Raw genomic sequence first — 12,936 nt, forward strand, 5'->3', positions numbered from 1 at the left:
TGTCTCTGGCTTTATTCAAGATCAATTTCTACGTGTTTTTTAATTTCCATGGTGGGGTCTTGGTTTAAGTTTAAAAGGGTAGATTCATCACTGACGTGTGCGTTCACCTTCTGCATGCATTTGAGATGTAAATGTTGCATTAGTCATCACTGTAATGTGGTTGTTGAAATGTAAATGCATTTTTCATGGTGATGTTATAACCAGAAAAAATAACATAAATACCTAGAGCATAAAATCTCTGATCCGTTTTGTTTCTGTAGTGTACTGAATAAATTCAAATATTGAATTGTAATAACAACTACGGCAGTGCATAAAGGCGATTTCAGGTCAAATTGCTCCTGAATTTGTTTACAGTTGCCAAGGTACTTGGCACCAACGTTTAGCCGTGCAACAAATAGAATCACTCATGCACGTTAATCGCATTTTTACAGCACGGTTTTAGTCGTGCGCAGAATCACGCTGCGCATCATTTGCATCAAGGTTTCTATGCGCGTGCTCTTAACACTGGGCCCTGACTTACCCATTTACGAGGAAACCATTGGACGTTCCCAGGATTCGAACCCCTATCCTAAAGGCCACTGTGCCTCTGGGGTTCGCATTCCCAGTTTCGCAGAAATGGTACTGACGCAGTGCGCGCGCGTGGCTTGCAGTGGCCTTTTCCAGTGAGAAGGGGTTAAGCAGATTGTGTGACTCGGCCCGGGAGGGTAAGTGGCTTGTAGAGCGGGTCTTTGCGGATTAGCAGGCCGAGGATGTATACTGCTTAGGCAGGTTCCGAGGTCACTTTGGCTCCTGACATCCACATAACCGCCATGGTGTACCCGGAGCCCCTGGACCTGGTAGGAGCGGCAGCAGACCCAGGTAAGGGGTCCACGTGGGGTGCAATTACCGATTTCAATTGAATAGCACTTAGGTAGTGGCGAATATTAGACTCATTTGGTCTCTATAACCCAGTTAAGGTCACTAATGAATCCTAATAGCATTTCGTAACAGATGGGCAGCGCGCAGGACTTATTGTGTGGGCTGAGGCTGCGCTAACCTTCCAAAGCTGAACCCCTAGTAATGTAAACCATGGACAGCCCATCAGCTCCCTGTCAAAGCAGTCCTTACAAGTGTCGCCACGGTGAAACAAACCTATGGGGGATTTAATAGCAAAAAAATAAAAATAAAAAGGCGGGCCTGCAACCTCCGTCTCCCAGTTGGATCCGGAGCAGCGGCCGTCATTTCCTTCTGACCACTTCATATAGACAAGGCAGAAAATAACTTACATACCCGTCAGAAGGGACAGAAAATCACGTGCTCAGCAAAGTGATCAGGGCCATGCCAAATGTTGGGCATGGGGTATGGAGGACCAGAGGGGACATGTTTCCCCAGGCTCAACGCTTTTCAGGGCCCCTCCGTCGTGCTGCAATATGCATTTGTAGATTTTAATGACGAAGCACTTAACTGCGAAAGCTATTATGTGGCGACATATGCTGAAGCTGTCGTTTTTTTTATTTGACGTAGGTGCTCGTGACATTTGGGGTTTACAGAAACGTTTGACGTACCTGAAAGCACCCCACGTAAAAACCTCACATATTAAATCTGAAGATATGTTAATGTGTAACTATGTCATTAAGATGATGAAATTGTCAGCTGTCCCTGTGGCGTTGTTTGTTGCATGTGTTTTATTCAGAAGTGTACTGAGCTGTCTCGTCCTGCTATTTCCATCCATTGGCATTTTTAATTCATAGCACATTCAGTCAAAGGGTCTGAGTAACCATCGGACCCGCCCTCTTGCACATTTGTATTCTAAATGCTGTCTGCTGCAAATATATAATTACACGAGGGGCTTCCGGAAAAGGGTCCGCAGATCTCCTCTGACTGAAACTAGTTACTCAGCTCAAATATAAAGTCGCTTACAAGACAAAAGGCCGCCCCCACAAGCAGGGAAACGATGGTATCTACAAAGGTAATTACGTCATTTACAAACGAGGGCAGATGAAGCAGGCCGAGAGTGGTGGCGTTTAAGGGAATTACGTTGTTACAAGGCAAAATGCCAGCACCAGAAGAAGGGGGCAACGACGTCAAGAAAGGTAATGACGTAATTTAAAAGACAATCAGACCAGTATCAATATCAGGGCGACAATCGTAGTTTCAAAGGTAATTACGCCATTTACAAGGCAAAAAGCCAGCTCCGGAAGGAAGCATGGGACAACCGTATCAAGAAAGGCAATGACGTCATTTGTAAGGCAAAGGCCAGCACCAGAAGCAAGGTACACCATGATCAAGAAAGGTAATGACGTCATTTAAACGTCATGGCCAGGATCAATAGAAGGGTGGCAATATTGCGCTGAAAGGTAATGACGTCATGTACAAGGCAAAAGACCAGTAAGCATGGGACAGCAGTATCAAGAAATGTAATGACGTAATTTTCAAGGCGAAAGGTCAGTTGCAGGAGCATGGGACAGTACTGTAAAGAAAAGTAACGTCGAGAAGCGTGGTTGTACCACGGGGAAGAATGTATGTTATGTTCTAATGGTGCTTGTAATACACGCTCTCCCAGCAGACTCGCCTCCGGCCATAGGCCTATGAGGAAGACCGTAAGAGCATGCTGCATTAGGCCCTGGTGGAATTTCAATTATGCCAGAGTAATCAGAGTAATTTTGGTAATTCTGCCTTGCTCTGTGAATTACTGAAAATATGAATTTACAGTGACAACGTGATTACTCCTGCTCTCATAGTTGAGTGATTTTAGGGAAACAAATCCTACTGCAAGAGCACATTTAGTGAGCACGAGCCACTGCTCGCTATTCATTTTTTGTTGCATTTAGTACCATTTCTTAGCACAAAATGCATGCTCACGTCCATACTGGACGCACGGGTGCAATTTACGCTAAGAAAACAATGCAAATTCACGAAGTAATATGGGGGAAAATCCTACCCTAAGAGCACATATAGTGCTGTTCGTGTTCTCATGCATTTACGACAATTTCTTAGCATAAAAATGCATTCTCGCACCCATTTTCGACACAAGGGGTAATTGTTGTGCTAAGTCATAGCGCTAAATGCACAATTACTCCTCTTGCATAATTATGCATAATCTTTTGGAATTTTTAGGTAATTCCATGTGATTACACTATGCTGAATTACTCAAGTTATGACCGCCCCTTGGCTGTAAAAATAGCACTGGTACTTTGCATTTATGTATATGTAAATATGTTCTTGGTATGTGTGCAGGTAGGTATATGTAAGTAGTTACTTTCATAGTGCCTAATTTAGTAGGAAAGCAATGGAATGCTGAAGGAGCAGTGAACAAATCATGGAATTAAAGTTTAACCCTTAGTACAGTGTTTCCCAAACTATGGGTCAGGCTCCCGAAAGTCAGAGCAATAATTAAAGAGGCTTTGAAATTCTGTGTTGAACTTGTCACACTTGGTGATTCAAAAGGTCATTTGTCAGCCTGCTTTATTCTTTTAACATGAGGATTTGTGTTTACTTTTCTTTCTCTGACTGCAAAATGAGAAGAGTTTTTAAAGTGAATTATGTGACAATGTAGGATGTTGTATTTTGCAAAACACAACAAAATATAAATTCCTGTAAATGAAGTGTTTGCATCCAGCAATTGGGAAAACAAAAATTAAACACTTTTTTTGTAATTCTGAAGTGTGCTAGAGGCAGAGATTTTAATATGATCAAAACAAATCAAGGCCCTTACTTGGTGATGCACAAACAATAAATATTCACAGAAACCCGATTTCAACACATTATCATTTGTGTGCTATATAGTTTTATCAGTAAAACTGTATTTCTCTGCAAATTTAGTGGCCATTTCAATGGAAAAGTGCTGTCTGTAAATGAGCAAGTGCTACCACACTATGCTTTAGTTACATTCAAAAATCGCCTCACCTCATAGCAACTAATGGTAGGGGGGGTCGCAGAAAATTTGTTGTTCTAAAAAGTGGATCGTGGTTCTAAAAAGGTTGGGAACCACTAACTTAATATGTTCTTAAGTTTTGATAAAAAATTGAGCCAGCCTTATTCTCAATTTGTTGTCCATTAATCAGGGCAAAGTCAGTGTTTAAAGAGACAGTGTGTGAAATTTCAATGAAACTATAAGAGGCAGCCTGCTTCTGTCTGCTGCACTTTAAAAAGCAGACATAACCGTATACACTTAATGTTGATTTCTTGGCTAAATTATTTTCTTCAGATCTCAGTCTGTTTCCCAAAGCAGCGTGGGCATGAATGGTTGGCCCAGAGGGAGAAGGCAGGTCCGTTGGCAAGGTGGAGATCATGGAGCCTGCTACCCAGCGCTCCCTGGACAACGGTAGGTACCAGCTGGCGCACACTTGATGAGTGGTGGCATCTCTGATAGAGCCATTGCTGAGATTAAGAGACCCTACAGTATAAGTCAAACACCCCTTTTTCAAACCATGAAATTGTGGTTGTTCAATGTGTTATTGTACAGCAGTCAATAAAGCCAATAGGGCTCCAGTAGAGCTCTGCAGTTAATGTGAGGAATGATATTAGTGAATTATAGTTTTAAGCTAGCATTGACAAAGCCAGTGGGGCTGGCTTGCATTTGGAGTCCTGACTAAAACATAAAAAAGCACTGCTAAATGCAAAAGCTAAGCAACAAAAAAATGCTTTTGTGTAAAATGTATATGTGAAATAAATACTTAAATCTGTAATGATTCAGTGTCCTCTTGAGATGTAAATATTTATCTACTTGATGTATTATATAGCGTAAGCAGGTGCATTGGGTAGCAGAGCATTTCACATAGCAAGTTGATATAACATGAGGCTAGAGAGAAACAGTATGCAGAACTTTTCAATGAGGCATGCAAAATATCATGTAACTTCTTGGGGACAGGGGTTGTTCTCAGGAAGAGAAAATCTATCTAGTTCAGTTAGGAAGATTCAGCGTGGTGGGGGATATAGGGCAGACGTATGTACAATGTATTGGATCCTTCACTCAGAAGTGAAAGTGCTTACTAATCATAATGTAAGTCTATCACTGGATTTACCATCAACCATCTGCACAGGTAGTGGCAACATTGATTTCCCTCCTACAGCACCCTGAGCTCCTCTCCCCTCCCAGGATCTACTTAATGGCGCTGATGGCTCACCAAATGCAAGCTTGTCTGTGCCTGGACCCCGGCACCACTCAACAAGGAAGGAGCATTAACATGCACCTCCTTCAAATTCTCATGCCTTTCCCACACCCTACACCCACCACTTTTGCACCAAGAGCACCCCACTCGCTCACACTCACACAAACCTGCCAGCTGCTCGTACTCACACAGCGTAAACAACACCCACACAACATGACGCACTTGCATGCATGTTCCTCGCTTACCAAACATGCCACTGAAATTTGGAACCTACTGCGCAACCACACTCCGGACATGTTCTTCCTTACAGAAACAAGGCTAAAACCAACCTCTGCATCAGACATCACTACAGCCATCCCCGCTGACTACAAGATCTCCAGGCAAGACCATCAGTACAAAGCCAGAGGTGGAGTCACCATCATATTCAAAGATACCACCAGCTACACCACCTACAAGTAGTACATCCTCACAAGATACATGGAATAGCTCACTTTCAAGATATGCATCACAGCCAATTTCTCCCTGGCGGCAACCCTCATATACAGACCACCAGGACGCCGCACCAGTTTTGCCAGCGACATCATGGACTTCGTCAAACCCCTCATCATCAATGCCAGCACCTTCATCCTCCTCGGAGATCTTAGCTTTCACCTAGAAGACTGCACCAACCCAAACTCTAGGGGCATTTTAGAAAATTTTAGAAACCTTGGCCTCACCCAGCAAGTTAACCAAACCGACTTACACTGCTGGACACATGCTGGACCCGTTTTTCTTCTCAATCAGCAACATAACAATCGACAAGCCTGCCACCAAGACCTAAACAGACCATTCCCTCATCAGTTTCAGCACACCCATCTGGTACCACCACAGACCTACCACTACCAGAACTGCTCACCATAGCTGAAAAAGCATTTCAAAAGAGGAGTGGGCTTCTGCTTTCACCGGGCATTGACCCAAGCACACCAGCAACTTGCTAAAAGCCATTAAGAACTTCAACCGATGGAACACTGCATGCACCAACAGCCTTGCTCCCCTGAAGTGCAACCCAATGGCAAGGGCCTGACCAGTTGATACACAGAGGAACTCAGGCTGACACAATGCCATTGCAGTAACTGGAGCACAAATGGAGAACAAGACAAGATACCACATATACATACATCTTCAAATTTGCCTAAGATGCTACCACTATCAGATACAGAACACCAAGCATACAGCTCTTGCAGATCACATCAGTGCTCGCACTAACAGCAGCAAGGAAAGCTCCCGCATAATCAAAGGTCTCCGGACACCTCCTGAAACATCACCACCTCACAAGACCTATGCAACAAGTACTCGGAATTCTTCTGTATCAAAATCACTTCCATATACAGCAACTTCGACCCTCAACCAGGTCCCATCACCATCGCAACCCAACTTCTCATCTGGGCCAAGGAATAAACTCCTGTCCTTTTGGCCTAGCATCAACACTGTTGAAATAGCTGCTACCATGAAGACCATCCTCACGAGGGCCCCCCCATTTGATACTTACCCCACCATGCCTTCACGAAAGAACTCTTACCAATCAGCAATGCACTGGCACCCATCAGCCATATTCCTGGAAACTATCAGTTGTCCTCTCCTTGTTCAAGAAACCATCCGCTGACCCAGTTACATTTCCCAGCTACAGACCCATCTTCATCTTACCATACCCAACATAGGGACTTAGAGAAACTAATCAACCGACACCTAACTGACCACCTCCTCAACCATCAGCTCTTCAGCACCATGCAGTCCGGTTTCAGGTCAAATCACAGTGCAGAAACAGCTCTCTTTACCATCACAGATGATGTCAGTGTGATCCTTGACAGAGGAGACACAGTAGTCCTCGTTTTCTTGCACTTCTCTACACCATTTGACATGGTCTCGCACCCCATTCTCATCAGGCACTTGCACGAGATTGGCATCCAAGGGCCTGCTCTCCGGTGGATCGGCTGCTTCTTATCAGATAGGACACAAGTTGTCAGCCCGGCACCGTTCTCCGCCCGGCACCGTTCTCCTCAGAAGCCTGCGTAGTGCCTCAAGATTTATCGATGAGCAGTACCTTCTTCAGTGCATACATGATCCCTCTGGCCAACGTCATCCGCACACACAATTTCAACATCCTCTCCTATGCCATGCAACTCATACTCTCCCTCTTGGAGAAGACCCTGAACACAAGAAACAAGTTTACCACTTGCATGATTGAAGTCGCTAACTGAATGAAAGCCAGCTGTCTCAAGATCAATGCTGACAAGACAGAAGTAGTGATCTTCGGCAAGATCACCTCACTATGGGACTCCAACTGGTGGCTGGCCAAACTCAGACACACACCCAGCACCCATGCAAGGAACCTTGGAATAGTTATTAACAGCAAACTGTACATGACCACACAAGTCAGCACCGTCACTGCATGCTTCTTCAAGATGTCTTTTTAAAAAAAACAGGACTTAGAGTTCTTTATTAAAGGAGATGTAGTAATAGTTCGTTTTTAACGAAGGCAAATGTAGTTCCAAAGTTGGGGATCACTCTCAGAGAAACATTAAGTAAGGGTGCAAGATTTTTTTAAAGATGTCAGGAGAGTCAGCGCTTTGGAGTAACCTGGATCTGCCTGAGATAATGAGTTTCTGGGACATATAGTTTGCTAAGCTTGCATGTATGGCCTTGTGAACAATATAGGCTAGCTTGAAAAAGCACATGACCTCAATGGGGAGCCATTTTAGAGTTATTAGGTAAGCAGTGAAATGATCCATTCTTCTTGTGCCTTATACAATACCCACTTCAGCATTGAAAACAGCCCTCAGAAGGGGCCATATGAGCTTTGGAAATGACTCTTAGAAGGTTGTTTTCTTAGTCCAGTTTTGAGACGACCAATGATTGCACTGCTATTTTGAAATTTTTATTAAGGATTACTGGCTTGATTTTCCAGAGAATGCTTATTTGGTTTTGGGCACTCTGATAAAGCGTGGAAGTGCGCATGCAGGTTTCGGTTCTTATCCAGGATAAAGCCTAACTATCTTGATGGTTCTAAGATGATTGGTTTGTAGCCAAGTAGATTTCCAATGACCAACCAGGTTTGTACAAGTGTGTTGCATTGTTGTGGGACTATTAGTAGGAAGTGTGCAACACACTAACCCTGGGAAGTTCCAGGGGGCGAACTAGAGGCACAGGGTATTCAGGGTGAGTTGGCCTCCAACCTTAACATGTATACACAAAAGAAGCTACCCTGAATGAAAAATTAACAGGGGTTTAAAAGGTACTCGGTAGAGTACCGGGCATCTCACAAAAAGTGAAGGACTGCCCTCACACACCACCAGGTGTCATGCTTTGTCATTGGCAGTCCTCGCTCTCTAGACACTCTGTTTGGTAGAGAGCGGGCCTACACTCATGCTTTTCAACCTGTACGTAACACCCCTGGCCAGGAAAATCAGGTCCTACGGCTTTGATGTAGTGTCATATGCTGAGGACACTCCGCTATTAATTATTGTTGGCCCTGACCCTACTGTCACAAAGATCCGTTTTAAAAACTGCATGACCCATATTGACAACTGGATGTGTACCAATTACTTACTACTTAATGGATATAAGACAGAGGTCATTCTTTTTGGTAAGGCGGATGAATACTGGTCCAGCGACTTGTGATCTCAGAATCTAGGCAAATGTCCATTTCCCAAACCTGTGGTGCGGAACCTCGGATTGATGATTGACAATCAGTTGTCAATGAAAAGCCATATAAATCATGCAGTTGGCATCTGTTATGGCATTTTGTGTAAACTACGCAAAAGTTTTCAACGGAATCCCATCGAATCCAGGAAATTGCTGGTCCAGGGACTTATCATAAGTCATATTGACTATGGTAATGCCCTGTTGACTTCCATAAACGAGGAGCTCTACTCCACGCTTCAGGTTTTGCAGAACACCGCTGCTAGACTAGTATTAAACCTTCCATCAACAGCCCCATCAGTGCCCAGTTTGAGGACTCTTTACTGGCTTCCTGTTAAGAAGCGATGCCGCTTCAGAATCCTCTGTCTCGCTCACAAGAGCATGTATGGAACCGGGCCAAGCTATTTTGCTAAGAAACTTAGCTGGTATCAGCCAAGTAGGACGCTCAGATCAAGTACTAAATGTCTCCTCACACCTCGAAGAATCCGCACCACAAGGAACGGCGGCCGATCCTTCTCCTTTCTCGCACCAGCTTTCTGGAACAAACTTCCGCCTCATCTTCTTTCCACTTCTGACCACAAGCTTTTCCGTAAGGAACTAAAAACCTGGTTATTTGACCATCTATAATGCCTCCATCTTCGATCGTCAGTCCTTACGGAGTCTTCGCTAGCGGCATGGGACCCTATGGTGATATGTGCGCTTAATGAGTTCCTCTGACTTGACCTCGAGACAGGGAAGCACTTCTAAATCTAAATGGGGGCCAGTGAAAGTGAGTGATAATTTAAAAACCAATGTAAATGCCAAAATGCATTTATTTCAACAGGCAACTACTTGGTATTAAAATGAAAAATGGGGAATGGGGTCATCAGTACCCCATCACCATAGTGGTTAAAGTCATCAACATGTTTCTGCCCAAATGGCCCAAGGGGTCCGCGGCATTCATCAGGACGGGAAAAAGAATGTAGGCTCCTATCGTATCAAAGTTGGCTCAAAATTACCACTGGATAGGCTGACCTGTGTCAGACTCTACCTGAAAGAGTTTCCTTAAACCTGTAATGTAAAAAAGTGAGATTACCATCAGAAATGTATCAGACCCGTAAGCCCGGGAAACCAGAGGAGGAATTCACTTCATACCGACCAATAACCCTGTTAAATACCGAAGTTAAAATACTTGCCAAAGTACTCCCCAACAGGCTGATACCTATATTAACAAAACTAGTCCACCCAGACCAGTCTGGGTTCATGCCTGGCCGTAATACGGCTATGAATCTGCGCCGTTTGAATGGTGTGCTCGCCAGGAAACACACCATCAATGAAAATGCGGCCATTCTTTTGTTGGACGCATGCATGGCTTTTGATACGGTTGAATGGCCATATATGTTGGTGGTCCTTGAGCGTATGGGAGTGGAGACAACCTATCTCGAATGGATTAAGCTCTTATATGCGCAGCCACTTGCTCAAGTGGTTGTCAATGGGCATGTATCCACCGCATTCACTCTGCGACGAGGAACGCAACAGGGCTGCCCACTGTCTCCCCTCATATTCGCTCTAGTGCTGGAACCCCTTGCATGCTGGATACGCTGGGATCCATTGATACGGGGACTTAAATGGGCCAATGAATGGGAATATCGCTCTACGCGGACGACATTTTATTGTACGTCGCCTCCCCGAGTGCCTCAGTCAATAGGATTCTTAAGATTTACTCAAACCAAGGCAAGTACTCAGGGTACACAATAAACTAGTCCAAATCAGTTGTTTATTTCCTTCATGGGCCAGCACCGAATCTCCCAGCTAATTGTGAGGCCACTATTGTGAGAGATGGGTTTCCATACTTGGGCATATATGCAACGGCTGACCCATCGCTTTTCTATGAAAGGAATCTACTGGGCCCCTTGACGCGGCTGCGGAGTGATGTCCGCCATTAGCGATTGCTGCCTGTGTCACTGCTGGGTCGAGCTGTAGTATTTAAAATGATGGCTCTTCCGTGGTTCCAGAGACTTATTTTAAATCAATCGATGGGGAGGCTAGGCATCTACTTTGGGAAGGGAAACCGCTGCGTATTGCACGACCCAAATTAGTCAGAAGGGTGGTATGATGGTGGCATTGCCCTGCCAGATATCCGTAGTTATTACTGGGCTGCACACCTGTCAATTATTAATAAATGGGTGTATGGAGAGCAACAGGACCTGGTATGTCAGATGGACAGATGGCTGATGGTTTGGGGATGGTACAGAGAGGCACCCTACACAAAACTGCGTAGCCAACAGCTTACTGGTCCTACCGCCCTCCTGGTTGCCATATGGCACACTACCACCACAATATGTGGTTGGGGTAATAAATTAACACAAATGACTCCCCTCTGGCATGCTGAAATACTGGGCAATTTAAGTAATTACAGTGGATTCAACAAATGGGATATCATTGGTATATCGCAAGTCGGAGACTTAGTTAAAAAGGGTAAAATAGGGACATTGCGGACTTACAAAAAGAATATAAATTGTCCATAAGAGAAACATTCCGCTTCTCACAAATCCGACATGCCTTACTGGAGGCAACCGGAGAAACAGGCGCGATCCCGGAAGCCAACCCACTTGAGGATAGACTGTTAGCAGATCCCATGGATAGCAAAGCTATCTCACTCACCAATCAGAAAATAATTAACAATTTACCAGACCCGATGCACCCACTATATACGCGATGGCAGTACGATGTGGGGGATTTGGAGGAATAGGATTGGCGCGATGAGCTGTCCTCCCCGTGCGAGGTGGCTATACCATCAAGACTGTGGCTGGTCCAATTGAAAATTCTGCACAGCACATATGTTATATGCACTGCATTGGTTAAAATGGGCTGGAGTAGCTCCACAGACTGTAGGCAAAGATGCGGGGAGACAGGTACGTTCTATCATATTCTCTCGGAATGTCCCTTCATTCAATCATTTTGGGGGGCGGTCAATAGGGTGGGAAGAGAAGTGTGTTGGACGGCTCTAGAATTATCCCCCAAGATATGTCTGCTCAATATATGGGATGCTACAGACCTCAATCGCATGAACCAAACATGGGCGACCACTGAGCTTCATGTTAGCAAAGCGTAACATCGCTTGTAGATGAGGGGTTCCCGAGCCACCAACTATACGGATGACGGGATGTCCATTGGTGCATGTTGGCTGAACCTGCAGTCTACACAAATAGAGGATTCCCTAAAAAGTGGCCCAAGGTGTGGGGGAAATGTAATACATACCGTGGCAATATTTGTACTTCAAAAAATGTTCAAACAAAAGTTTGAAAAAAGGCGCACTATCCACCTGCCCTATGAGGTGCAACTGGTAGATCTATAAAAGTAAACAAGTGTATTTGGTACATCACTATACTAAACAAAAGTAAACGAAAAGCACCTATGGTGCCTATTTTAATTCAAGTTGTAAACAGCATCGTAAGTGAAGAATAAAGTGAGCTGAACCATAGGTATGTTTTGAAACAATTTGACAATTGAAATTGAAAAAAAGACAGTAATAATGATGACTTAGAGACAAAACAGTAGTGTGTGAATCTTCATAAATTTCTGAGATTCTTCTTTATTTTCTTAACGTATTCAAAAAGAACGTCAGGTGTCCCAATGCATTTCGGTGTGACACACACCTTCTTCAGGGGAATACTGTAACAATATATACATATAAGTATATAAGTCAATTCGAAATGAAAACAATACAAGTATCAAAACCAACTTATATATATGTCCGACTGTAACATTATTTGGCATTTTATAACCCTTGGTATCCAGTGCTAACCAGCCATTGTTCAGCATGCAACTGCCATGAAACCCGTTTTTTTAAAAAGAAGCGAGAAAAGGATGTAAGGAGTGAAAAAAGTAAAAAAAGAGAAGAGGATTTTTAAATAAAGTTTATTGAAGATTGACAACCAAAAAAGTAAAGATAAAAGTAAGAATAAGGAATACCAGAATGACACCAGTGGGTGTTGAATCGTGATACCTATTACGAAACGGCTAACTGTCTCAAAAAGTGCCCGTCCAAGTGAAAAGTGAATTCTGGTGCATTAGGTGCTCGAGTAAACCGAAGGAACCACCGTGACCAAACCATAATAGCCTACGGAAGACTCACCTCCCAGCGTTCAAGTGAAAAACGACACACGAGAAAGGGTCCAGATCATCA

General features: G+C 44.0%; 1 protein-coding gene across 8 annotated transcripts in view; it reads left to right on the forward strand.

Moving 5' to 3' along the window:
* Positions 1–737: 737 nt before the first annotated feature.
* Positions 738–12,936, forward strand: part of MPP4 (MAGUK p55 scaffold protein 4) — a 397,034-nt gene continuing 384,835 nt past the window's right edge. For 7 of the 8 annotated variants that reach the window (XM_085648977.1, XM_085648979.1, XM_085648978.1 and 4 more), the window contains exons 1-2: positions 738–858; positions 4,187–4,303. In XM_085648977.1, the coding sequence (XP_085505103.1) occupies positions 4,222–4,303 (82 nt within the window). In that variant the 5' untranslated portion in view covers positions 738–858; positions 4,187–4,221. The remainder of the gene's footprint in view (positions 859–4,186; positions 4,304–12,936) is intronic. The other variant, XM_085648980.1, reaches the window with a different exon arrangement.

Source organism: Triturus cristatus, chromosome 3_2 (assembly GCF_964204655.1).
Source record: "Triturus cristatus chromosome 3_2, aTriCri1.1, whole genome shotgun sequence".
Classification (NCBI taxonomy): Eukaryota; Metazoa; Chordata; class Amphibia; order Caudata; family Salamandridae; genus Triturus; species Triturus cristatus.